Here is a 26,817-nt window from a genome sequence, read left to right as displayed (position 1 = left end):
TATGCGCTACCACCACCAGTCTTCTTACTCTAAACCTGGGCTAGAAACAGGGCCACAGGGCCACACAGGGGACTTTGAGTTTGGGCACTGGGGACCGTATTGTCAGCTATTCTGGACTTCCGTAGAACACACAAGGAGTTAACCAGAGTGATTTTGGCTTCACTTGGCCCCGAACTTTTTTTGTATAATAAAGACTTGGACACGGGAAAATACATTCAGAATGTGAGCCAAGAATTAAGTTCAATGGGAGGTAGTTCAAGAGGGATAACCAGTGGAAAGGCATGGAACCTTCAGGCACATTCTGCCTGTGGCCTGCTGAATTACAAATGTGCTGTTTGGGCCAGGTTTTTTTTATAACCTAGATCTCTTGGTGGTAAGGGGCAAAACTGCTTCACTTCCTGCACTAGAATCTTATCCGCAGTACTCTGCAGATCCTTTCCCTTGCCCTTCCTACCCCACCCCCTCCAACGGCAACAGAGTCCCCAGTCTCTGGAAAGTAATGCTAAGAAAACAAACACTACAAAGGCTGCTAACAGGGGGATATCTCTCTTGAATGTTTTTTTGTGACCATCTAGGTTCAAGGAGGAGGAGTCCCCCAGCTACTTGAGCCAGCAGGGTCTCTTTGTAGTAGGCATTCCTACATCGCCCCAGCGGAGGGCAGAGAGGGAAAGATAAAACAGAATTCTTATTAAAAATAAGTCTGGGAGGGGGGAGAAAAAACAAGACAGAAAAAGTGTGTCAAGTGGAAAGGGAGGTCAGATGGTGCCATCTGATATTGATTAAATGCTGATACAGTCAGCAATGCGAAGTGCACATTGTGAGGAAGTGACTGTTCTTCAGAATGTGAAGCAGTGACAGCTGGCTGGGAGTGGATGTGCGCACACTGCCGCGTGTACAAGACGTCCAGTGGAACACAGAGTGAGCGCACACGGCCAGGAGAGAGGAGGACACCCCTGCATTGGGGGTAGCTTCTGATTCTGGTGTACCTCACCGGCCTCACTTTCCCCATCAGTAACACAATGTCGCTTAACCAGATGCCCTCGAAGCAACCTTCTGGTCCCAGACCTTATTCTCTACCATAATCTCTGCTCTGATTAAATCTCCTGAGGTTCTTTTTTTTTTTTTTTTTAAAGCTTTTATTTTTTTTAAATATATTTTATTGATTTTTTACAGAGAGGAAGGGAGAGAGATAGAGAGTTAGAAACATCGATTAGCTGCCTCCTGCACATCTCCCACTGGGGATGTGCCTGCAATCAAGGTACATGCCCTTGACCGGAATCGAACCCGGGACCTTTCGGTTCGCAGGCCGACGCTCTATCCACTGAGCCAAACCGGTTTCGGCTCTCCTGAGGTTCTTCTGATAGAACATAAGAAATAGCCCTGGAGAGGCGTAAAGAACCCACCATGGTCCTAAAATCCAAAAGGAATGAAACACCCCCGTCAACCATAAAATTACCTCCCAGCCTTTTCACACTCCCGTGGCATCCGTGTCTGATATCCTTCTGGGTTTTATAGTTGCTACTGAAGCAAGTTTATTGTTTCTGAACATGTAATGTGGTATGTTCATGGGTCTACCTGTACTTCTCCCTCCCCCAATTCCAAAAATATATTCGCTCTAACTGGATGTGAGGAGTCGGTTTCATTTTAAACTGCCAGGTTAGGAAGAGCCTAAGAGCTGATGGGTGTGTGTGTATTCATCCTTTAGTGCAGGATAAGCTGTTGAAAGTTTTTGTTGTTGTTTTCTTTTCAGCATTGTCATGGGGATAGCGGTATTTCAGTACAGGTGAGGCTGATTCCAGTGGGAGTGAGAGGGGAAGCTTCTGCTGAGATGGAAGAATCTCACCCTAGGATGGTGGCAGTGGAAATGGAGAGGAAAGACTGACCAGAGAGAGGCACCATAGTGTAGTGGAGAGGTCATGGCTTTTGGAGTCAGACCCAGGTTTGAATCCTGGCTGTAATGTCTATGGATGTTATTTCAGCCCTCACTACCATTCCTCCTTGAAGGGTTATTATGTGGATTAAAGACACTGTATGTCAAGTACCTGATACAATGTAAGCAGTGAGTGAACATCAGTTAGCTGTAGATGAGATGATCATGATAAAAATATCCCACAGAAAGATTAGCAGGGCCCAGTGACTGACTGAATTAGAGATTAAGTAAAAGAGAAGACTTTAGGGTATCTTTGAGTTTAAGCACCGGGAGGGATAAGAGATTAGTAGTTTTTAGAATGGATGGAAATAAGAAAGTTAGGTGAAAGTTTGAGATATGGTTTTGCAGGGCTAGTACCAAGGTTGGTTTTGGACATGAGAGGTGGTGCTGAGACCTCCAGGTGGCAATTAAAAGAGGATGGAAAGGAAAATATGTAAAAGAAATGGGAAAACTGCGATGCAAAGAAACTGATTTACTCTAGATCTGTTTGAACAATGAGTCTGATTTTACAGCTTCACCTTCAAGGAATTGGTTAACCAAAGGTTGATCCAGCGTGGTCATCTTCTAAACTAGACCTTTGCTCTTCGAAGTGTGTTTCTCTAACCAGGCATCACCTGGATCTTATGTAGAATCTTACCTCCTACCTCAGACCTGCTGAATCAGGCCTGCATTGGAACAGCGGGATTCATAAGCACCTACGGTTTGATTGAGAAGCACTGTCCTACAGTACGGTCCTCAGGCCAGCAGTATCAGCATCCCCTGGGAACGTGTTAGAAGTCCAGATTCTCAGGTGCCTTCTCAGACTCCTGCATTAGAAATGCTGTGTTTTAACGAACTGCTCACGTGAGTCTGATGCACCCAAGTTTGAGAGTCACTGCTCTGAGTCCTGGGACAGATTGATCACCCCCCCCCCCTTCCTGTTGGGTCTCTGGCCCAGAACAACGGCGGGATTGGTTAAACCCTGAAAGTTAAATTTGAATCATTGTTCTATGCTGTTTCTCTCATCATTTTGCATTAAACACAGCTGAAGAACTCTTTTCACTGAAGCAGGGCACTATGGGTAAAATTACAAACCCAAGGAGAGAAACTTCGGTTGTGGCTTAATCTTCACGACCTATCTATCAAAAGTTACTGAGCACAGTTATAGAAGACGAGCCCTTTATGTGCGGTTGCTCCTGGGGGACGCTGTTAGTAGACACATAGGAAAACAGGTCGGGGAAAGAAGGAATCTGCTGGTGCTCCTTACAATGTGATTTTCACATTAAAATGTCCACAGTCCTTGTCTTCTGTGTTTCTAATCAATCCGATGGAAAGTTCCCTGTTATGGGTTTCTGGAGTCACTTGCAGAAGTGATGATGGTTTCTCATTTAGATTAGAATATTTTTCAAAAAGTTGAACTGTGAGCAGTCAAAATTTACCTCTTCTCATCAAAAAGATCTTTTTCTAGTTATTTCATAATTCATATTTAAATAACTGTGATAACTTACATAAGGGTCTGTGTCTGTTTACTGTATATGTGTAATATATAAAAATGGTTATATATTGAGCATTTTAATCTTAAAATTACCTATTTTTCTGTTATAGGTTATAGTACCTTTAGAGCTAGTGGCATGATAGTACACCAGTTCAAGGGCAGGAGTGGGATCATAATTTGTAGTGCTTGCCAATTTCCATGGTGTAAATACTCCCTCCAAGACTGATTTCAAGCTACCAAGAGTTTAACAGTCAGCTCCTCAAATTCCTAAAAATTTAGCAAGAGCAAACCAGTAGCAACTAGTTCTAGCGTACCACTGAAACAAACATCTTCAGAAGACAAGTCACTTTTTTTTTTTTTGGTTGGTTGAGTTTGAATTGCTATAGGTATTTGGGTATTTTAAATCTTTTGTCATGTAGAGAAATTATAATCATAATTATCAGAGTGGAATTTGGTTCAAAACTATTCTATGAGACAAAGTTATGTGTTATTTTCAAGTCATATTAAAAACAGTTATAACAGCATGGTAATATTTAAAGTGCTTGTAGTGCTAAAGAGGTATATTTAATTTTAAAATACCACTCATCCTGTAGTAAGGCATATGTAAAAAATTATTTTTAATCATAATATTTAAACCAGAATGCACAAAGATACTTTTCTAAATGATGTTTTTGGCCATTATTATTAAAATTTGACTTCTCTTACAGGTATTCAGGAAGGAACACAATGTACCAAATGTAAAAACAACTGGGCACTGAAGTTTTCTATCATATTATTATACATTTTGTGTGCCTTGCTAACAATCACAGTGGCCATTCTGGGATACAAAGGTAAGTATTCTTTCCTTTTTCTTCCAAATAGTAAGTTTTCCTTCATTAATATGATAAAAACCCATGTTTACCAGTATGAAGTATTTCATGAGTACAACTCAGATGCAAAACTAAGCAACATCCTAAGTTCCTCCTGTGTGTCTTCAGCTTCTTGTAGCTGTGGGATCTGGAAGGAGACAGTAGTAATTCCTTTTGACTCATTTTAGCAATAACAATGATGTCCCTCTCTGAATTATAAAGATTTTTCCTCTTTGTTGTTTTTTCCTACCTATTTCCAGCTACTCCCTCTTCCTCTATCAGTTTCATCTTATCTCTGAATCCTGTGGGAACTCTGGAGTCAGCACACAGGAAAACTATATTGAAGAGGAGAAGCCAAACACAAGATCTCCAGAGATATGACTTATTTCACCCAGGGACTGGCCAACTAATTCCCCTTTTCTCTCCTCAGCACATTTACTGTGGTCACTGTTGTTTGTATAGCGCCATAAAAATCCTGCCCTGTAGAAATTAAACACTGAGACAGCCACCCCTCAATTATACTTTATGGGACGTTAGGCAGTCTTTCAATGTGCCTGATTTAAGGTCACTGGAGGCTTTTTGCTTGAATCCTCCAGACCTGCAGACAAAGTGGGTTTCCCCTTCCCAAACCCCATACCCAGTCCAGACACCACAGGTAGAAGGTGTCATGATACAGAACCACGAAGTACATAAATGCTTTTATAGAAAACAGCCATGGAAGCCTTCCCGTCAAAGACACGTGAGACAGATATGGGGTCTGCTGATCTTCAAAACCTTCACTCATCCACCATCTCAGCCTTCCCTCAGGAGTGACAGGTTAACAGTGGAGAATCCACACATTCCCTCTCATTTCCTTGGCCTGTAGACTTGGCCTAGGAAGAGAAAGATTCAATGTAAACTCTCTCCAATTTGTACTCCTCCCACCTCTCTACCAGTGTTTAGTGGTTTCCTGAGAAAACAGTGTATTGGAAGGAGAATGGGTTTTGGTCCTAGATCAATTATTGATTTTGCCATTTGTGATACAATTATGAGTGTTTATGAATGCTGACTGTCGTGCCAAGCATAATGCTAAGTCCTCTGCATAGCTGTGTAACCTGGGTATGAATCGTAACCTCTTAGAGTTTCCGATTTCTTATATGTAAACCGGCAATTATAATGCCACCTTTTAAGGTGACTGAGATGAGCAAAGGTGATGTAATTAAACCACCTGTCCTATAGTCAGTCCCAATAGATAAGTGGCTGTATTTCTCTGTTCCTTCTTTCTTTATGACTGCATTTATACAGCTGTAGCCATTAATATGGTACAATATGTTAAAAATACTTAGTGTAGTCAGAAGTCCCCACCTCTAGGGACATATTCATGGAAAAGTTGGGTGCTTCCTGTGGTATGTTGACTGATGAATTTGAGCAATGGCAGTTTGGAAAATCACCAGGTCATTGTATCCATTTGTGATGAGTTACTCTACCCTAGGATTAACCAAGTGATTAAGTGCAAGGGCTGGATGAGGTGAAGGAGGAGACCAAGACGGGGGACAGGAGGGTTTTTATGTCCTAAGTAATTCAGACTGTCCTCCTTACTAGGTTATTTATTCCTCACTTCTCCATGACTTTTGCCAGCAAACCCAGATAAAGGAGGAATTTGGAATCAAACAGCCATTTAATAAATATCTTTAGGGCTCAGTACTGTGTGATATGAAAGTAAACATTTTCTGCTTGAAAGGGAGATGAGAAAGGTTTGAAGAGCTTGTCACCATATGATATTTTGTAATTTTTACTTCTGCAAGGAAATACGGTCTAGGGTCTTTATGCCTTCAGAATTACATAGGAAGATCCAAAGGAGAGGCTTTCTTCTTTTTCTCTTTTCTTTTTAAAGCACACGTATTTTCTGCATTATAACATTGGAAAGCCCTTGTCAGCTCTGGTTTGCTTTGTGTGTTGGTCCATTTGCCTGGAAAACCTTTTCTCTGCTCTCCACCTAAATGGCTCCTTCCTCCCCTTCATGTCTCACACATCCTGCGAGAAGCCCCTGAGGGCTGAGTTAGGTGCCCTCCTGTTTGTTCCTATAGCATCTTTTATTTACTTTAGCCCCTGCCACACTGTATCATAATGGCCAGTGGGCTTGTCTGTCTTGCCACCCAAACTGTAAGTTCCATGAAGAAAAGAGACTATCTTTTATTTGATATATCTCCCACCAGCACCTAGCCTCATGGTACTTCATAGGAACCAGATAAAGTTTACTGAATGAATTAATGAGAGCATGGACGGTGAATGAATTGTGGAGCAGAGCTGACTTCTGTTAAGGCAATCAGTCAATGCCCAAGGACCTCTAAGCCAGTCTGCTCTTAGGGAATTGCGGCAATTTGAAGCCCTACCTAGAAACCTGAAACCCTGGAGACTGGCTTGGCCTGCTCTGGAGGCTGTGGTCTGACCAGGATGAAGGGGGAAGAGACTGAGGGAGCGAGAGAAGTGGAGGCAAAGTGACCACCGTCTGGCTGGTCTTTTACCTCCTTCAAGGCCCTTATCCCTCAGGCCTCTACTGACAAAAATAAGATAAAACAGCATGCGATTCTGGTTTCCAAGCACAGCCTTGATGAACTAAAATGTTGATATTTTCCAGATGTGTTTTCTCTTGTACAGTGAATCCTCTTTCTTGCTGATAAGATGCTGGTGACTCCACACTATAAAAGGCAGAAAGATAAGACTTGGTTTTCCTTTCACAGATCTCCCTTTGAAGTCTAGAGAAACTCATTTTTTTTAAAAAGAAAGAAAGAAAAAATATTCAGTGAAAGCAGATATTTCTCTGAAGGAGGATTTGAAAAGAAAGAAAATAGAAACTCCTTATTTGTCAGAGTTAGCAAAGGCAACTCCATGGTTTCCTCAAAATGTTCTTTACTTCTTCTGTATGTCACTTACACAGCTGCCAGTTAGGACGTCACTTAAGTTCCTTCTAGAGAATCTGCTGAGCCAGTCAGAGGACTGCTGAGTCACCCAGACAGGTCTGCACAGTGACTGTGACCATGAGGCTCGTCAGCTGCTTTCCAGAAAGCAAGTTCTTGGACGGTTACAGCATGGTCCTCTGCCCTGGGCTTTCTATCACCCATCAATGGAGCTTCTGTGGCAGAAGCCAGCTCTTAAGTTCATAGGTCATGTTTCTTTCAGAACATTCCCTGAATCCTATTCATTTGTCCTGCCCAGAAGGCATCCATCTGAAGGTAACAATGAGATAAAGAAAGAGGACAGAAATCTGAGTCTCTCTCAGTAAGGCTCTCCTTTAATTCAACATTCCTATTGTAGAATGTCTACCTTGCTAAGCGCTGCCCAAGTAGCAGTGACAAAGTAGACTTTCAAAATGTGCATCAAATGTGCACACTGTACCTGTTGTTAGAGTCTAGGATAATAACCTACAACCAGATTTTCTTTATTTTTGTAATGAAACTGAAATAGTGTTCAAAATAGCAATGTCTTAATTGCATTCCAGGAAGTGTAGTTGGTATTACTGGGAAGTCACAGGTACCAGTGTGGGGGGTGGGAGGGGGTTTCCCCTCAGTACCACAGTCAGTTTGGTGTAGACTCTCATGAGCACCAGGCAGGAGCTGTGCTCTGGTCTTGTTCCCTGTCCTCAGACTGGGCCATGAGCTTGTATTCTCACTGTCTACACTATGTCACATACATAGCGATGCTTAGTAAACATCTGAGGATGATGACTATAAAGAGAAGACAAACAAGACATAATCTTTCCCTTCCAGGGATTTTTCTTGGAGAAAACCATATTTAGGGAAAAGAAATACTAAATCAGAGGCAATGTGGACTTACAGAGAAAGCAGGGATTGTGGAGTTAGATCTCCTAGCCACTTAGTCACTTACTCGCTGTGTGACTCTGGGCAAGTCACTGAATATATCTGAGCCTCAGTTTCTTCATCTGTAAAATAGAAGTTGTGGATTAACTGCAGAGATGGTGCAGTGCATCTTGCAAAGGATAGACACTCAGTAAATGGAGGCTGTTATTATTGCCATTCAGATAAAAAAAAATCAATTGGTGTGGTATGGAATCAAATAACCAGGGAAGGCTTAGCACAATGGGGTGACAAGATTTGGAGTGGACCTTAAAAGATGGGTGAAATCAAGACAAGGGAAAAGGAGGTTAGTGGCCCAAGCCAAAGGATGATACTATAATCCTTTTGTAGAAAAGGTATTATTGTCAGATTATCCTAGAGAATTAGGCTTTGGGTACTTGAAGAAGGACAACTCTCCAGCTATAACACTAAAGGCCTGATGATCTGAAGAAAAATTCTCTGTCAAGAAACAATCTCCCATAAAGGGGAGCCCATGAAAAATCAGACTGCTGGTAACCCTTCTATGCTTCATGTTTGTTTTCCTCCTATGAGAACAGTCTACAAGCTGAGGTCTACAGCTCTAGACTCGGAGTTTCTAGGGTGAGAAAGGATGGCTCTGCCATTCTTAGACTTTGTGCTACTAAGTTGGGAGTAAAAACCGACGAAAATGCTGTGTGCTGTGGCAGCAAGTGTTGGTTCTGGATCTCCATCAGCATAGTATTTTTATGCAGAAGCAAGCTGCCAGCTTTGCAACTCCAGAGTTTGTAGGAGCTTTATACCCAGATCCTGTTTTTAAACATAGGCACATGCCCCAGTGCATGGAACCAGTTCATTAGCACTTGTGTGCAGGGCAAGTCACTTCCTTGCTGCACCGAAGAGAAAATTAACAGGTTTTGTTTTTAATGAATATATATTTTTATGCTACGGAAGTCTGCATTATCTGTCTGTGACAGTTCTGTGTTTCTTAAAACTAAAATGGAAGTAAAATTGGAGAGGCTAGAAAATGACTGCCTGTCAGCATATTTAGAGGTTTCTTTGGCTTCCAGGAAAAAAGGGCAGGACTTAAGATCCTGTGTGTGGTTTGAGGACAGACGGAGGCATATGTTTTGATTTGAGGATCAGAACTGAACCTAAACTTATAAACATTCCCTATTTTATTTTTTAACAGTTTAGCTTTGCTAAAATGCAGAGGAAACATTTTGTTGTTCAGAGTTTCCAGGGATTAGGAGTATGGATGCCCATCAGGCAACCCTAAGGTGCAGATTATCATAACTATACCTCTCTGTCCATATAGTCATTTAAAAAAACAATAATTATTCAACTAGATGTCATACTCATTGCCAGTGCTGAGGCTTTCCGGGTTTGGGTGGTTTGTACATTTGTTTGCATGACCTCCAGCTCAGCGGGTTTTTCACAGGCCTCAGCAGTCAGCAGGCAGAAACTCATTTATTTAAATAAATGGCATAAGTAAATATGAGTTGGACACCTATAAGTACCGCACATTGAGCTAAGAGCTGGAGATAAAACTGAATACAAATGTTCCTGCCTTAAAGGATCTTGCAGTAAACAAGCCAGGACAACACAGTCAAGTAAGTTCTGTAATAAACAAGGGACTGCTGGCCAAGAAAATTCAGCAGAGCTCTCCCACAGGCAGTGAGCTGAGTCTTGAAGAGCAAGTAGGTCTTAGCTTGGTGAAGAGGCCAGGGAAGAACATTCTAGGTGGAAAGAAGGACACGTGGGAAGGCTAGGGTGAGAAAGAGCATTTTGGTGCAGTGTACACATGTCATCATGGCCAGACTGTAGAAGCTTAAGGGACAGCTCACCAGGCTTCTCCAGGGAAGGTGCCAGGAGCCAGGGAGCCGCTTCACGTTAGGTCATTCAGACACATGGGACTGTACTTCTACTTTCTGATAGACACCAAGAGAATCCTCTCACACAATCACGTGTGGGTGGAAACTTGATGAATAAAATGAACTAGACCAGCCGTGGGCAAACTACGGCCCGCAGGCCGGATCCGGTCCGTTTGAAATGAATAAAACTAAAAAAAAAAAAAGACCGTACCCTTTTATGTAATGATGTTTACTTTGAATTTATATTAGTTCACACAAACACTCCATCCATGCTTTTGTTCCGGCCCTCCGGTCCAGTTTAAGAACCCATTGTGGCCTTCGAGTCAAAAAGTTTGCCCACCCCTGAACTAGACCCATTGGCTCACAATTAATATACAAAGGATAGTCATGCTTAAAAAAATAAAGTTTTTTTTAAATACATTTTTATTGGTTTTAGAGAGGAAGGGAGAGGGATAGAAAGATAGAAACATCAATGATGAGAATCATTGATCGGCTGCCTCCTGCATGCCCCCTACTGGGGATTGAGCCCGCAACCCAGGCATGTGCCCTTGGCCGGAATCGAACCTGGGACCCTTCAGTCCGCAGGCCGACGCTCTATCCACTGAGCAAACCGGCTAGGGCTAAAGTTGTTATTTTAAAAAGCTATTGAGGGCAAGAAGGGTGGACTTCATCTTAACTTGCTAGATGTTGGATCTCACAAGTGTCCCTTACAGAGAAATCCTTTCTTATTAGACGTTACAGAAAGATAAACTTGTATTCATAACCGTAGAGAGTTACTGCTTCCTGAGAAAGAATAATAACAGGAGCTTTTATTTAACACTGCATCAATAACTCCCTATCATGTGTCATGAAGAGAATGCTTTTTAAAAGGTCTTCTTTGTAAACTTGGGCATCTAAATGGGAATTTGATAAAGTACAGATTCACTCGTCACTAAAGGGAAGCAGATTTTCAGGTCTCAGTGGTGGAACTCAAGACAGAAAGTGGCAAAAACTCTGAATTTTGCATCTCGTCTATAAAGACTTTGTATATAAATGAGCTAGGTGTTCTTTGCCATGAAATCTCCTACTACTTGAGTCCTACCTGCCAGAGGTGGTTGGGAGTATGATGAGTAATGATCCCAGTGTTATGGAAATTAAAGGTGCTCCTCGACTTATGAAGATCAAGTTACATCCGGATAAGCCCATCAAAAGTTGGAAATGCATTTAATACGCCTTACCTACTTTACACCTGCTCAGACCACTTACATCAGCTTACACTTGGGCAAAATCCTCTAGCACAATGAATACACTGTGCAGTATTGGTTGTTTACCCTGGAGATTTCATGGCTGGCTGGGAGCTATAGCAGTATCATGAGATATCTTATCACATATTGCTGGCCCAGGAAAGACCAAAAATTCTAAGTACAGTTTCTACTGAGTGCATACCATTTTTGCACCATCATAGAGTCAGAGACCATCTATATATGAAACAATCCAGGTAGAGGACTTGTATAATACATAAAAATTTACAAATCAGTTTCAAACAACTTCTAAAACTACTACAGCAATACCAAAGCATGAGAAGAATTAAAATCATACAATTCTCAGGCATACCAGTAAATTGCCACTGGGTTTTAAGATAAGTAACTGACTTATTTTTCTGAAAGAATGGCTTTTTCCACATACAGTATTTGATTTCATTTATACTCTTTGTTTCAGTCTGTTTTCTTTATTCTGTAATGAAATGCTCTTGTCGAAACTGAAAAATAAAATTTAAGCAGATATGTGTACTAATGAATTGATTTCCAAATCTTAGTTGTAGAGAAAATGGACAATGTTACAGGAGGCATGGAGACATCTCGCCAAACCTATGATGACAAGCTCACAGCAGTGGAAAGCGACCTGAAAAAATTAGGTAATCTGTTTGAGAGTGAACCACAAAGTCAAATCCCCTGACTCTACTTTGTATAAATTACTACAGCTTTTTAGAATGATGCTACTATAAACTCACATTCACCCGAAAGGACATGAAATTTTTGTGTTGTGTGTTGAATCTTTCCTCATGATTTAATTCAGACTTTTAATTTTAAAAATAAGGACCAATTTTGGAGTTGAATCCCCCAAAGAACACTATTATGTGCCCAAAATATCTGAAGGCCAATCCTGATCAGAAAGAACCACAAATACAAAGCTCATTTACAAAATGCTCAGTAAATTCCTATTTGAATCATAGAAGAATCTCTGCATTGAAGAATTATAGGGATTGATTTTTAAAATAAATGATTCTAACCTATTGTATCCTTTGATTTTTGTTTTCATTTTTAAAAAAGAGATTTTGGTGACTTTAACAAACATTAGGTTATTCCCTTCTGACACCCTGCCTGATGGTCTGGAGCAGTGGTTCTCAACCTGTGGGTCGCGACCCCTTTGGGGGGTTGAACGACCCTTTCACAGGGGTCGCCTAAGACCATCGGAAAGCACATATATAATTACATATTGTTTTTGTGATTAATCACTATGCTTTAATTATGTTCAATTTGTAATAATGAAATTGGGGGTCACCACAACATGAGGAACTGTATTAAATAAAGGGTCGCGGCATTAAGAAGGTTGAGAACCACTGGTCTAGAGTCAGGTAAATACTCATTCCCTGTTTGAAAAAAGAAGTTAGTCTTGGTCTCAGCACCCTTTCCAGTTCCCCAGGACCCAATTTTAATATATTTGTGGTTTACACTTGAGACCCATATAATTTTATTTACCAATGTCACCCCAATACGTTTAATTTTAAAAATAGATATGTGGATTTTACTAATGTAGAGCAGTCTGCGTATACCACAGATTTCATATCTAAACCACAAGGCATACTAGTTAAGTCTCTTTAGAATCTTTGATCTCACCTGAACACTTCTCCGTATCACCAATCTAAGTAACAAACATATCTTATTCTAGGGGACCAAACTGGGAAGAAAGCTATAAGCACCAATTCAGAACTCTCCACCTTCAGATCAGACATTCTGGATCTTCAACAACAGCTTCGTGACATTACAGAAAAGACCAGCAAGAACAAAGATAGGCTGGAGAAGTTACAGGCAAGTGGGGATGCACTGGTGGACAGGCAGAGTCAACTGAAAGAAACTTTGGAGAATAACTCTTTCTTCATCACCACTGTAAACAAAACCCTGCAGGCGTATAATGGCTATGTTACGAATCTGCAACAAGATACCAGCGTGCTGCAGGGCAATCTGCAGAGTCAAATGTATTCTCATAATGTGGTCATTATGAACCTCAACAACCTAAACTTGACCCAAGTGCAGCAGAGGAGCCTCATCACTAACCTGCAGCAGTCTGTGGATGACACGAGCCAGGCTATCCAACGAATCAAAAACGACTTCCAAAATCTGCAGCAGGTTTTCCTTCAAGCCAAGAAGGACACCGATTGGTTGAAGGAGAAAGTCCACAGCTTGCAGATGCTGGCTGCCAATAACTCTGCCTTGGCCAAAGCCAACAATGACACCCTGGAGGATATGAACAGCCAGCTCAGCTCATTCACAGGTCAGATGGACAACATCACCACAGCCTCACAAGCCAATGAGCAGAACCTGAAAGACCTGCAGGACATACACAAGGACGCGGAGAACAGAACAGCCATCAAGTTCAGCCAGCTGGAGGAACGCTTCCAGCTCTTTGAAACAGATATTGTAAACATCATTAGCAACATCAGTTACACAGCCCACCACCTGCGGACGCTGACCAGCAATCTGAATGAAGTCAGGACCACTTGCACAGATACCCTGACCAAACACACAGATGACCTGACCTCCTTGAATAACACACTGGCCAATATCCGTTTGGATTCTGTTTCTCTCAGGATGCAACAAGATATGATGAGATCGAGATTAGACACTGAAGTAGCGAACTTATCAGTGATTATGGAAGAAATGAAGCTCGTGGACTCAAAACACGGTCAGCTCATCAAGAATTTTACAATACTACAAGGTGAGTGAAAATTCTGAATTTATTTTTGTACCAGTTATCTATTGCTGTACAACAAATTACTCGAAAACTTGGCAATTTAAAACAAGGAACATTTATTTTCTCATAGTTTCTGAGGATCAGGAATTCAAGAGCACCTTGACCAAGTGGTTCTGGGTCAGTATCTGTCATGAGGTTGTAGTCAAGGTATTGGCCAGGGCTGCAGTTGTCTGAAGCCATAACTGGGCCTGGAGAACCTGCTTCCAAGATGGCTCACATGACACTTGGTAGGAGGCCTTAGTTCCTCACTATGGAAAATGCTTGAGTGTCCCCACATGGTAGCTGGTTGCCTCCAGAGCAAGTGATCCAAGAGAAAGAGAAAGAAAAAAGCCACAATGCTTTTTATGATCTAGCCTCAGAAGTCACTGACCATCACTTCTCCCATATTCCGTTCTTTAGGAATGAGTGACTCAGCCCAACCTTCACTCGGGGGGTGGGGTGGCGAATTAAATTCCATGTCTTGAGAAGAGGTGTAACTAAGAACTTGTGGACAATGCTCAAAGGTGCTCCATCAAATATTTGAGTAGAAGATTGGTTAATTTGGATTTTATTAGTGCCTAGCTATTTCAATGGTATTATAAACTGGACTTCTTTGGAAGCAAGATTAATTCTTTTAGGTCACACAGTTATCATTAAGAGATTCCTATTTCCAGTGACAGAAACATGCATGGATGGCCATCCCAGCAAAGATTTGAGAAGAGATTATTAAGAGGATAATTTGTGAGCTTTCAGGGATGCAGCAATCATTAGAATGCAATCACTAAGAAGGCAGGCAAACCTAACATTTCTTCACATTAATAGGCTTATTAGCTTGATTAGAGTAGTGCAATGAAAAATAGCATGCCTGTATTTCACCAAGAACAAGATAGAGGCTCCGCCCTCTCTATGGAGCACCCAGCGCCTTTCCCCATACCCTTCCTTCAGGTGCGTTTTCCTTGCCTCTCTCTCTTCTAAGCTCCAAGGGCTCTTCTGTTGCCTCTGTAACTTGTTTCCTGAGCCCATTTCTTCTACTGCTCACTCCTACCTCTTACAAAAACAAGTAACAAGATGGAGAAATAGGTGCTGGATTATAGCACCATTAGATGGATTTATTAGTTGTATTTTCTGTGCTACAGAGCAAATCACTACAAACTCAGAAGCTTATAACACCCATTTCTTATCTCAGTGTCCGTGGGTTCGGTATCTGGTTAGGTGGGTCCTTTGCTTAGGGTCTGACCAGGCTGCAGTCTCATGGAGGAGCTACAGTTTCATCCAAGGCTTACCTGGGGAAAGATCCATTTCCACACTCCCTCAGGTTCTTGGCAGAATTTATCTCCAAGTCTGATTGAGGTTCCTGGGTGTTTTTAATTTGGGGGGGGGGCGGTGCATCAGCCAGAGACCACTCTCAGTGCCTAGAGGCCACCACATTCCATGTGACTACCTGAAAACATTGCAGTTTCTTCAAAGCCAGCAACAGTGTCTGTCTCCCTCCAGTCTGCTCAGATGGAGTCTTAAACAGTGTAACCTAGTCAGGGGAGTGACATCCCATCACCTTTGCCATATTCTGTTGATTAGAAGCAAGTCACAGGTTCCACATTCAAGGGGGAGGGATTACATAAGGGCACAAGTCACTGGGGGTCACCCCAGGGTGTGTCTGCCACACTGGTTGAATGAATAGAAAGAGTGATAGTTAACGGGCCCCTGTGCGCCTGGAGGCAGGTCTGGATAGCAGATGGCAGGGTCCTGTTCAACAGCTTTGTCAGTGACTAGTGTGAGGATGTGGATGACCTGGTAATCCAATACTTGTTGACATGAAACTGTATATACTAACTAATGGATGATAGAATCATAATTCAAAATGATCTGGAAGGACGGAACTGTAAAACAATGCCAGCAAAATGAAATAGGGAACATGTGTAAAGTTCTGCTTGTAGATGGAACCAAACACAAATGTTAATGGGTAGCATGGCTTAGAGGAAGTATGCATGGAAAGCAAGGGGGTTTTCATTGACAGTAAGCAACAAATGTGTCTACCAGGGAAGCTAATGTGATCTTTGACTATATTAAATAAATGTGATATCCAGAATGAGGGAGATGAAACTCCACTCAGTATGGCAAGACCACCCCTGGAGGATATGGTATACTTTGCAGAGCCCCTTTTAAGAGGGACATTCATAGACCAGCATGCTTAGAAAAGGAACCATGAGCTGTAAGGAAGGATTGAGGGACCTGGGAATTTTAATCTATAAGAGAGGCTGCTTAATGGGGAACAAGGCAGCTATCTGCATGATTTAAAAGGCTGGCATGTGGAAGGGATTTTTTTCTTTTTAAAAAATATGTTTTTATTGATTTCTGAGAGAGGAAGGAAGAGGGAGAGAGAAAACATAGATCGGCTGCCTTCTGCATGCCCCCACTGGGGATGGAGCCTGTAACCTGGGCATGCGCCCTGACCGGGAATCGAACTGGTGACCTCCTGGTGCATGGGTCGATGCTCAACCACTGAGCAACACAGGCTGGGCATGTGAAAGAGGTTTTAAATGACATCCAAGGAGCTCCAGAGGGTGAAACCAAAACTAGTGGGTATTCACTAAAGGAAGATAAATGTTGGTTTTATATGATGTTCCTTATAAAAATTGGTGATGCCTAAAAATGTAATGGTTTCTCTGAGCAACAGGAGTGCCTGAACTCTAGAGGGGCTGGACAATTGCAAGTCAGGAATATTGTAGGTGGGAGTCATATGAATAAGGGGTGGGCTTTCAAATGATAGGAAAGTTCTTCTGTGTTTGATCTATTTGTTTTTCTATTCTTTCTCAACCTAAATTCAGAATGAGGGCACATCTCAGCAGATGTGCAACCTCATAAAATATGAGTTTTCTAAATAGCTCTTGGAATTGTAATACCTTTAGACAATTCTGTCATGGTATCTGGATATTTATTTTCTACTTATAAATTTCATAGTTTTACTATTCCATTTGTTTGTTAGCTTGTCTTCTACAAGGAAACTTCTGGCATATTTAATAGCATGACTTGTCAGCTAAGGAGGTATAGAAAAGCTCATAGTTGAATAGTCAGACCCTAACTTTAAATTAGCTAATGTTTCTGTTATTTTGATTATTTTTATCAGCTAATATTAAGTATGAGTGTACTGAGTGCTTTATACAAATCATCCCTCACAATGCACACTCAAGGGGGAAGTTCACATCACATCCTAAGCTATTCCTCTGCAAGCTGTGGAACTGTGTAAGTTGCATCCTCCTAGTACATCTGCTCTTCTGAGTGAGGCATGAGAGTTAGTGGGTGAGAACAGGAGCTCTGGAATCGGATAGACCTGGGTACAAGTACCAAGTTCCTCATCCTCTCTGTGCCTCTATTTCCCCACCTGTGTCTACTTTTTAGACTCATCAGGACTTAATGCAATAATGTCAATAAAGCACTGACAGGGGGCTAGCTAATATTCATACCCAAGTTCAGTTCCTATCCAAGATTCCCCTTCTACTGTAGCACCAGCCAACATATCACAGTAGAAAACAGTAGTTTTATGTGCACAAAGAATAAAATTGTACAGACAGGGTTAACATTCATTTGGGTCCAATTACTGCTGGCTCTCTGTTGCCCAACCCTGGAATCAGTCTCAGGTGTCACCAACAGCCAGCTTTCACTCATTTTTAAATCCATGTTTATTGAGTGTCTGTGATATGCCAGTCACGCTGCTGAGCACTTGGCTCAATTGTCTGCTTTCCTTGTTACATCTCTTTACGCTAAGAATTATCAGCACTCCCATTGCAGGGGAGGGAACGGAGGCCCAGAGAGCCTAAGTAACTTACTAAGGTCAAGGAGCTAGTAAATGGCAGACTGTGCTAAACTCAAGTCTGTCTAGCTCCCAGGCCCTTGCCTCCAATGACACCTGCTGCCCTGCGATGACTCAGAACAGATGACCTATTCAGGGAGGTTGAGATACAAGAGTTTATTTTCAGGAAAGCAATTGATTAAGGCTTCAGTAAGGGATTGGCATTTGAGCTAAACCTTGGAAGATGCACAGGAAGGCTGCAGGACGGGACAAAGCAAAGTGGACCAGGCAGGAGGCCTCGGTTCCTCTCCTGGCTGACCCCACCACTTCCTGATACACTTCCTCAGAAGACTGCTTGTCCGGGATCCTGGAGAACAGGCCTTGAAGGCATAGAAGCAGACTGGCCAATTGGTGAGGAGCAGTAGTTTAAATGTCCCTCCTCTATAGACAGGGAGCTCCCATGACTCTCCAGAAGCCTGTCTTAAACATGAGGTTGAGAAGCAATTTATTCTTCAGAATAATTGTCAAATGATACCTATTAAATTTCCTTTTGTTTTGTAATATATATTTTTGTTGATTTCAGAGAGGAAGTGAGAGGGAGAGATAGACACATCAATGATGAGAAAGAATCATTGACTGGCTGCCTCCTGCACGCCCCCCTACTGGGGATTGATCCCACAACCTGGGCATGTGCCCTTGACCAGCATCTAACCCAGACCCTTCAGTCCACAGGCCAACGCTCTATCCACTGAGCCAAACCAGCTAGGGCAAATTTCCTTTTAATTTGTGCATTCCATTTCACCTCAGTGAGGCAGAATGACTTTTTCATGTTGTAGGTGTTTAATACATGTTTGATTAATTTAATTACAAAGTAGATTTTTAAGTGAGAAGATAAGTCAGATTATATTACTTTTCCTCTGTTCTTCCAACCTTACCACTCATGGTTCTAAAATTGAGTCTCCAAGATTTTTGCTGGCACTAAGAACTAAAGTGGTTTCTCTGCCTTCTGTTAAGCACCAGCAGTCATGTTGGAAAACCAATTGGAAAGTTATCTCAGGGATAGGCCTGCAGTTTGGTTGCAAAACAGAAACAGCACAGTGATTTAAAGTCTCTGTCCTCTTTGAACTGCTTGGTTCCAGGATTCGGGTGTTCCAGGCTCCCAGCTGGAGTCTGGGGAACACGAGGAGGTTTTGCTGGTAGTGCAAACATGGGCCTGCTCAGGGTTCATATTCAGGCATTTCGGGAGCTTGTGATGGCTTTACCAGCAGCATGGGTATCCTGGCATTTCAGATCCTGAGCCAGGGAGCCACCCACTTGGCCTTGAAAGCAAATCTCAGCTTTGCTCCTGTGTGGGACATCACACATGCCTCCCCATGTAGCGCAACCATTCTCGCGACTGAGCTCAAGTTATTACTGCACAAGCTCATAAATACTCCCACATCATTTATCCCAGTGTTTTCGGTTTTAAGGCACTAAAGGTAGCTTATATTTTATTTCATTTTATTTTCACTTCAACCACCACCCAATAAAAGTTTCAAGTAAGACCTAAAAACCTGGGATCATCCAGATGCTAATAAAACAATACTAGCATCCCAGGTCCTGGAGGAAGATATGTCCCTGGCATTAATCATCTTTTAACGGGGATCCAGCACTGACTTTTAACATGGGTTTGGCTCGTTTTCTCAGTCATTTCTTTCAAAGAAATAGCAAAATTTTTTAATTTTAATGAGACAAGTATTGTCTTAATGAGCAAAGTATATGAATGATTAATCCCCTTATGTATGGAACACCTACAGTACATTTTCAAAGCCCAGCCTCTGAAGGCAGACCCAGCTTCCTGCTGTAGCTCTGTGATGGGTTTCCTAAGGCTGAGCAGCTGTGGATGGAGACATTGGTGACTGTGTGCATGCTAGGATTTTACCCACAGCCATAAATATTAAACCTTATCTTAGATAACCTATTTGTGATGGATATAGTGCTTCAAACGAAAAAATCGGTTTTTATTCTAACCTTGATTTGAACAAAGAGCTTGGCGCCTCTGGCCCTGAGTTTTCCTCAAATGTGCTGTGGGAATTATATGTCATAAAGGTCAGGTGGCATAATGGATGTGCAAGTGCCTTGAAAACTGTCATTCACTATACAGAATCTTGGCGTATTTGAATGAAGTTCCCTATCAACCCTGAGAACTTACGACAGTCCTATGTAAAGTGAGCTGCTTTATGAGATGAGCAGGTATTTGCCTCCCCACCCTGCCCCCTGCCTTTTTCAGGGAGAATTGCTGTTTCCTTTTTTTGGTAGAAAAAAAGTCTTTTCTTCTCTTCCCTGCCAATTCAGTGGTCCACCTATTTTTCCCCTCTAGCCCACCTTCCCTATTTGCATTATTAGAATAACAATCCGGAAAAAGTGAAACTGACCCTCCCTAGGCCTGGCCCTGAGAGCACTTTCCCACCAAGACCTCCTGTCTCTCTGAGCTGGTCCATGATGAGCAAGGCTCACCCTAAGGACAGCAGTGTCGCTGCAGCACCAGTGAAAAGGACAGGAACGCCGGGTGGGATGCAACAGGAAGAGCCTCTCTCTGGTTATCAGGACAGTACCTCTCAACACTTGATAGCATTTTTCTTTCTAAATCAACTATTTAGGTACCACAATACCTTCTACGGTGCTTGTCATATAACAGCTCATTAATAAATATTTGTCCAATAAGTGAATAAAAGAGGAAATAAGTGGGAGGGAATCTTGATCCCAAGCTGCCCAGTTTTTGCTGGTGACAAATGGTCCCAGTGGACTAGGAGAACCCAGTTCGATGGTGGGAGTCGTGTGGATGCTGCTGCATGAAGATGTCCCTTCCCCTACAACATCAGTGGGTACTAGAAAGTTGTGTGCCAATAAGAGCTACTCTAAATGCTTGGAGAGGGAGGGGTGGGCTTAGAAAGAAACATTTCTGTTAAAAAGAAAAAAATACTGTCAACAATAGTATGGTAAAACAGTAAGCAATCCTTAATGTATATATTTTGTATGTCTAGATTTTTTTAAATTGGAAGTTTTATAAAAGGGTGAAATTTTCACTATCACAATGGATTTCATGTTGTACCATTTATATTTTTATGTTTTAGGTCCTCCTGGTCCCAGGGGTCCAAAAGGTGACAGAGGCGCACAGGGCCCCCCTGGTCCCACTGGCAACAAGGGACAGAAGGGAGAGAAAGGGGAGCCTGGTCCGCCCGGCCCTGCTGGTGAGAGGGGCCCAATTGGGCCAGTCGGCCCCCCTGGAGAGCGAGGCAGCAAAGGCTCCAAAGGCTCTCAGGGCGCCAAAGGCTCCCGTGGGTCTCCAGGGAAGCCCGGCCCTCAAGGACCCAGTGGGGACCCAGGCCCACAAGGCCCACCAGGCAAGGACGGACTCCCCGGCCCCCAGGGCCCTCCTGGCTTCCAGGGACTGCAAGGCACCGTGGGGGAGCCCGGGGTGCCTGGACCTCGGGGGCTGCCGGGCTTGCCTGGGGTGCCAGGCATGCCAGGCCCTAAGGGCCCCCCTGGCCCTCCAGGCCCATCAGGAGCAGCAGTGCCCCTGGCCCTGCAGAACGAGCCAACCACAGCACCTGAGGCCAATGGTAAGTCTGAGCCCTCCCTGGCACCAGGGGACGGGCAGTGTGTGTGCTCATGGCTGGGCTGGCCCCACCCCAGTGTGCCCTCCATGCTCCCCCCACACCCGTGAGGGAAGCACTGGGCTCTGCTGCTCTCATAGGCGCATGTAAACATGACAGGTTCTCTAGCCCTTTTTTATTTAACTGAGTCGGCCCTCAGGGACAAACTTGTCCCCAGACATTTCCTTCATGAAAGTCCAAGGCTGGCCACTCCTGACCCATCCTGTCCTCACTTTATGCCCTTCACCTGAGGACAGACGTCCCTCACTTAACATGCAGGTGGAACTTTGTGTTACTGAAGCCCAGATTTCATGGCTTCTGAGAAGGTATTATGGTGACTTCTAGCCCTTTTCATAATTAAATCTTTGGTAAATTCTTAAATGCTGGGTTTGCACCCAAGCCTATTTTTCTTTCCTTGGACCCACACCCAATTTCACTTGATTTCCTTCAGTACCACTCAGGTCATCTTCGCTGTTCTGTGAGCCCGATTAGGTTCCGGGTTCTCCCATGCAGTTGTCTATAGGTTCCATATGACTCCAGACTGACGGTGACCATCTGTGCCTGCACTGCCTTTGGTTGTTGTTTCTGTCATTGTAAGGACTAATCTGGATGCAGAAGAACAAAGCACAGATATTTTCCAGATTATGTAGTTTTAACCATAATTGCAGCTCCCTGTACTTGTCTTTGCTCCCAGCATGTCCAGGCTCCACACACGGACACAGGGGGCTGCTCCAGGCCTGTGTAGGAAGCAGGGCCTCTTGCACACAGCTGAAGAAGGCATGGTGCTTTTCCTGTTTTGTTTTTAATCAGTGTTGTGAACCTTTGCACTCCTAGGCTGCCCGCCTCACTGGAAGAACTTCACAGATAAATGCTACTATTTTTCGGTCGAGAAAGAAATTTTTGAGGATGCGAAACTTTTCTGTGAAGACAAGTCTTCACATCTCGTTTTCATAAACACAAGAGAGGAACAGGTATGTTTGCAGCATACTTAGAGTTGGGGAAAACTATAATTTAGGGATAGTTTACATTTGGAAATTGCATGCTTACTGGGGAGTCAAAGATATCAAGAATTCGTGGTCGTATAAAAACAGAAGGCTGTATTATGGAGATTTGGGCTTTGTCCAGTGACAAGAAGCATTCTTGGCATGGGAATTGTATCCTCCTGCTTCCACCTGGAAGATTGCTCGTCCAGCCTGGGAGACGTGTGGCTCCTCCTGGTGGCTGTCAAGAGCAGTAACGCAGAAGAGAAGCCTGCGGGCTGGCACCTGAGGAGAGAAGGGCAACGAGGCATGAGCACCATAGGGGTAGAGTGAGGTGTAATGGACCAGACATGTGGCCCCAGCAGGGTCAGAAAGAGCAGAAAAGTCCATAGGGACAGAGCCCACACGAGCTAGTGATGGTGAGCACTCCGTTGGCCCTTATGTGTGCCAGGCACCGTTGCAAGCCATTTTCTCCTTTAAACTTTAAGACCCTACTGAAGTTCCACGAGGTTTAAATGGTTTAATCATGGATGACAGATAATGCAGAGCTGAGCCTGAAAGTGAGGTCCATCTGGCAATGCGATGCTCTTTCTTCGGTGCCACGCTGTTCCAGTGGCCTCCTTCCTTTTCCCTAAGTATCTCCAGGAAACACAACCCACAAGATAGATGCTTCCCATAGTAACTGACTGGGATTGAGCATATAATCAGGTGCCGGGGCTTTAGGATATACAGAGCCGGGCCCAATCCCAGCTCAGCCGCTTATCTTTATGACGTAAGTTGTTGTAAGGCATAAAGACACGTTGCATGTGACATACTGGATGTGGCACCTGGCCCAGGGAAAGAGCTCCATGATGCCATGGCTGTTGCTATTACAGACAAACACAGGAGGGGTGGGTGGTTGAAGGGGATGGAGCTGGCTGAACTCATTGAGTGGTCTGGGTGAGTTAGAGGAGGAAGAGCACCGCTGAAATATTACTTATGAGTTTACTAGGGCCCCAGTGCATGAATTCGTGCACCTTAAAAGGAACCATGGGCCGTGAGGCTGCAGTGGGCACAGGGGCGGTCTCAGCCCATTCTCCGCGCCCCTGCCTGGCCCCTCCTGCACGGCCCCTGGTCTGCTGGCAAACCCGCTCCTGCCACGCGCTGACAGCGCCACACCCGCTGACGGTGCGTAGCAATTGGGGCTGGCACCGTCAGCAGGTGCAAGCGGTGGCAGCTGCTGCCCTGATCGCCCCTCAGGAGCAGGGGGAGGTGGAGAAGCCCTCAGGGGCAATCGGGGCGTTCGTACCTGCTGACAGCGCCGGCAGCGGGTGTGAGCACCAGGCGGGAGCGCAGTGCATGGGAGCAAAGAATTTTCAGTAACCATCAGAGGCTCGCCCCAATGACAGCAACCAGCGTGGTCTGGCACCCCCGCTCACGCCCCCTGGTGGTCAGCACATGTCATAGCGACCAGTTGTTCTGCCATTTGGTCTATTTGCATATTAGCCTTTTATTATCCTATATAATAAAAGGCTAATATGCAAATTGTCCCCTCGACCGGGAATTCAACCAGGAAGCGGGGCCGGCCAGCCAACCACCCTCGGCCCCTCCCCCCGCTGGCCTGGCCCCGTTGGCCCTGATTGGAGCAGGCCAGCCAGACCCCACCTGTGCACAAATTTGTGCACTGGGCCTCTAGTATAGGATAAGAGGAAAACTGTCAAAGCCCCCAAGACAGTGCCAAACAAAAGTACAATAAAAAGGAGTACAGTGCCCTAACCGGTTTGGCTCAGTGGATAGAGCGTCAGCCTGCGGACTCAAGGGTCCCAGGTTCGATTCTGGTCAAGGGCATGTACCTTGGTTGCGGGCACATCCCCAGTGGGGAGTGTGCAGGAGGCAGCTGGTTGATGTTTCTCTCTCATCGATGTTTCTAACTCTCTCTCCCTCTCCCCCACTCTCTGTAAAAAATCAATAAAATATATATATTTTTTTTTAAAAGGAGTACAGCAAAAGCAGAATAATGTGCTGACACACATCCTCTTTTAAATTGTCCTTATTTTCTAAATGTTGGGGGAGAAACCCCACAGACATCTGTTCCAAGAAATACTAATGCACCGTCTCTGGTTTATTGCTCAGCAATGGATAAAAAAGCAGATGGTGGGGAGAGAGAGCCATTGGATCGGCCTCACGGATTCGGAGCATGAAAACGAATGGAAGTGGCTGGATGGGACGTCCCTAGAGTATAAGTGAGTGCTCAGAAACTTCCAGCTCGGTGGTCAGACTCGCACTGTTCCGTTTTTCACCTCTTGCCTGACTTCCTACAATTTCTTCCTTAACAACTCTATGTCCTAGACACTCCACACACTGAGGTTCCTGGTACCAGTTGTGCATTTCTATGAAGGGAAATTGTAGTTGGGATGATATATGCTATAAAGTAGGATTTTTCTTTTTGTAGAGTGAACTTTTTTCATTTCTATGAAAGAAAATCAGACTCACAAAAACCACGTATGTGGCTGAAGTGTTCTCTTTAAATGCTGCCATGAAGGAGAAGGGAGCCCAGACGACCTCAGGCACATTCAGAGTTCACCCCTAATCTGGTTGGGCTTCTGTCCAGAGCATGATTATGAACTGCAAGTTTTACGGGAAGTTCAAGTGTACTCTAAACAAAGGTGTTTGTGGGGTAACCGTCTCCTAAAGGTTTGAAGGATTCCCTCGTGTGGTCCGATGTGACTTGGGTTCTCTGAAGAATGCAAGCATGTCACAGCACCTTCTCAGAGCTCCTAGGCCCAGCTGCCTACCCCAGGTGTCCACCGTCCCTAATCCTGCCCAAAGGTCTGATGATAACTAACTTCGTGCCAATTTAAATTTCACTTCTTCCTAGTCCTGCCTTGCCTCTAATGGATGTGGAAATATACAATAAACTGTACTAAATGGAGAATTTCTAAAAACCCACCTCTGAATCCTTTCCTTTGCTGGAGACAGAGAAGACAGGACCGTGGGTGTGCATAGGGGTGAGGGCATCTCAGCTTCAGGAGCATGTCCCGAGCGTGGAGGAGACTGCAGCATCCATGGCACCAGGAGAGGAGAAAGCAAGGGCACTTCGGGTCTCAGGCGGTGTCACGGGCATTGAGGCCAGACCTGGAGGAGTCGAGGAGCAGGAGTGGGTCAGAGGTGGTGGAGAGGCCACAGGTACATGGGCTGACAGAGGCTTCTCTGTACTTTTAAGTCATCCATGTGAAAATTATAATTGGAAGATACAGATGACCATAATAGGGCCATGTCTTTAAAAAAAGCGAGGGCCCAAAAGTCTAGGTGGAACATTTGAAGATTTTAGATCGGCTGAAGATGAGCCTCGGCCTGGCCTGACAGATATCCTGTCTGCTTGTCTCTGCACCTGTCCTTGTGGAGGGGAAGTGGCACCACACCCTGGTCCCCGGGAACGTGGCCGTCAGCCGGAGGAGAGTGCCCAGCATGGCTGAGGTGCGCTTCAGGAGACTCAAACGGTTGAGAGTTGGCATCTAAAATCGGAGCAGCGCAGGGCTGGAGGTGGTGTGGGAGGCAGTGGTGATTAAAGGAAAGGATGAATCTGACTGACAGGTAAGAATGCCAAAGCCTTTTTTTTTAAAGGAGCCCAAGGGGTGCTGAAAAAATACCAGTCTTCCCCACTTTTCTCACAGCCATAAATGCAAAAAAGGTCTGGGTTAGACTCACTAAGAAATTCAATCTTAAGCCTTCCTCCAAGAAAAAAACCAACGGATTGGTGCATATGGAACAGGTTGAGGAGAAACATTACTGTCTACGCCAGCTCTCCCAAGGCGGGACTTTCTGCCTCGTCCCCAGGCTCCAGCGAGAATTACATGATTTGGAAGGAGAGCACCAGCTTTCGTACCTGGGACCCGATGTACCAAAAGATTACATCACCAGACACCTTCCCGGGACCCTGTCCCCAGCCACCCTGGAACCCCCCCGCGAGCTTTGGCTCTGCACCCCAGCCACAGCACCGACTGCGCTTCTCATTTTCCACCCAAAGGAACACATATACGTGTAAAAACCCCCAGGATCAAGTTTTAAAAGCAAGAATAAACTAGGCAGACATAGCATGAGGCCTCCACACTGGAGGCTAATTTAACTTGACATAGAATAATAAACATTGCACAAACTAGAAAGAGAGCCAGTGCCGCTAGGGGAGAGCGCACATGCCCTGGAGCCGATGGTTGGGCTCCAGGCCTTGACCGAGCACTCTCAGCTGTGCGACCTTGTGCGAGCTACTCAACCACGAGAAACCTCATGTCCTCATATAGAAAGGAGTATCACGGAAGGACCTACATCGGTATTGTGAATATTAAATGAGATAATACACATAAAGCATTTAGTACAGTACTTGGCCCATAGGGAGAGCTCAAGAAATGTCACCTGCTAGCATTGGTATTGTCATAATCCCAAGTATTTGCATGCTAGTCAGTAATAGCAGAATACTACTACGTAGCATTTATATATTATAGTGTCCTGATTGA

At 44.1% G+C, this 26,817-nt stretch overlaps 1 protein-coding gene and 1 long non-coding RNA gene across 7 annotated transcripts in view; one reads left to right on the top strand and one right to left on the bottom strand.

The window, feature by feature from the left end:
• COLEC12 (collectin sub-family member 12) overlaps nt 1-26,817 on the top strand; it is a 183,256-nt gene that overhangs the window by 142,904 nt on the left and 13,535 nt on the right. Inside the window, exons 3-8 of the mRNA XM_005861610.2 lie at nt 4,112-4,234; nt 11,731-11,829; nt 12,864-13,910; nt 20,826-21,314; nt 22,182-22,318; nt 24,440-24,549. Coding sequence (XP_005861672.1) covers nt 4,112-4,234; nt 11,731-11,829; nt 12,864-13,910; nt 20,826-21,314; nt 22,182-22,318; nt 24,440-24,549 — 2,005 coding nt within the window. The remainder of the gene's footprint in view (nt 1-4,111; nt 4,235-11,730; nt 11,830-12,863; nt 13,911-20,825; nt 21,315-22,181; nt 22,319-24,439; nt 24,550-26,817) is intronic.
• Nucleotides 22,336-26,817, bottom strand: part of LOC102253953 — a 43,117-nt gene continuing 38,635 nt past the window's right edge. For all 6 annotated transcript variants that reach the window (XR_313305.2, XR_313303.2, XR_001361161.1 and 3 more), the window contains 2 exons: nt 25,257-25,441; nt 22,336-22,612 (listed from right to left, as the gene is read on the bottom strand). This is a non-coding gene — a long non-coding RNA (uncharacterized LOC102253953). The remainder of the gene's footprint in view (nt 22,613-25,256; nt 25,442-26,817) is intronic.

This window comes from Myotis brandtii, unplaced genomic scaffold (genome assembly GCF_000412655.1).
Source record: "Myotis brandtii unplaced genomic scaffold, ASM41265v1 scaffold154, whole genome shotgun sequence".
NCBI lineage: Eukaryota > Metazoa > Chordata > Mammalia > Chiroptera > Vespertilionidae > Myotis > Myotis brandtii.
The sequence above is the reverse complement of the archived record's forward strand: the minus strand, read 5'-3'. Positions and strand labels throughout refer to the sequence as shown.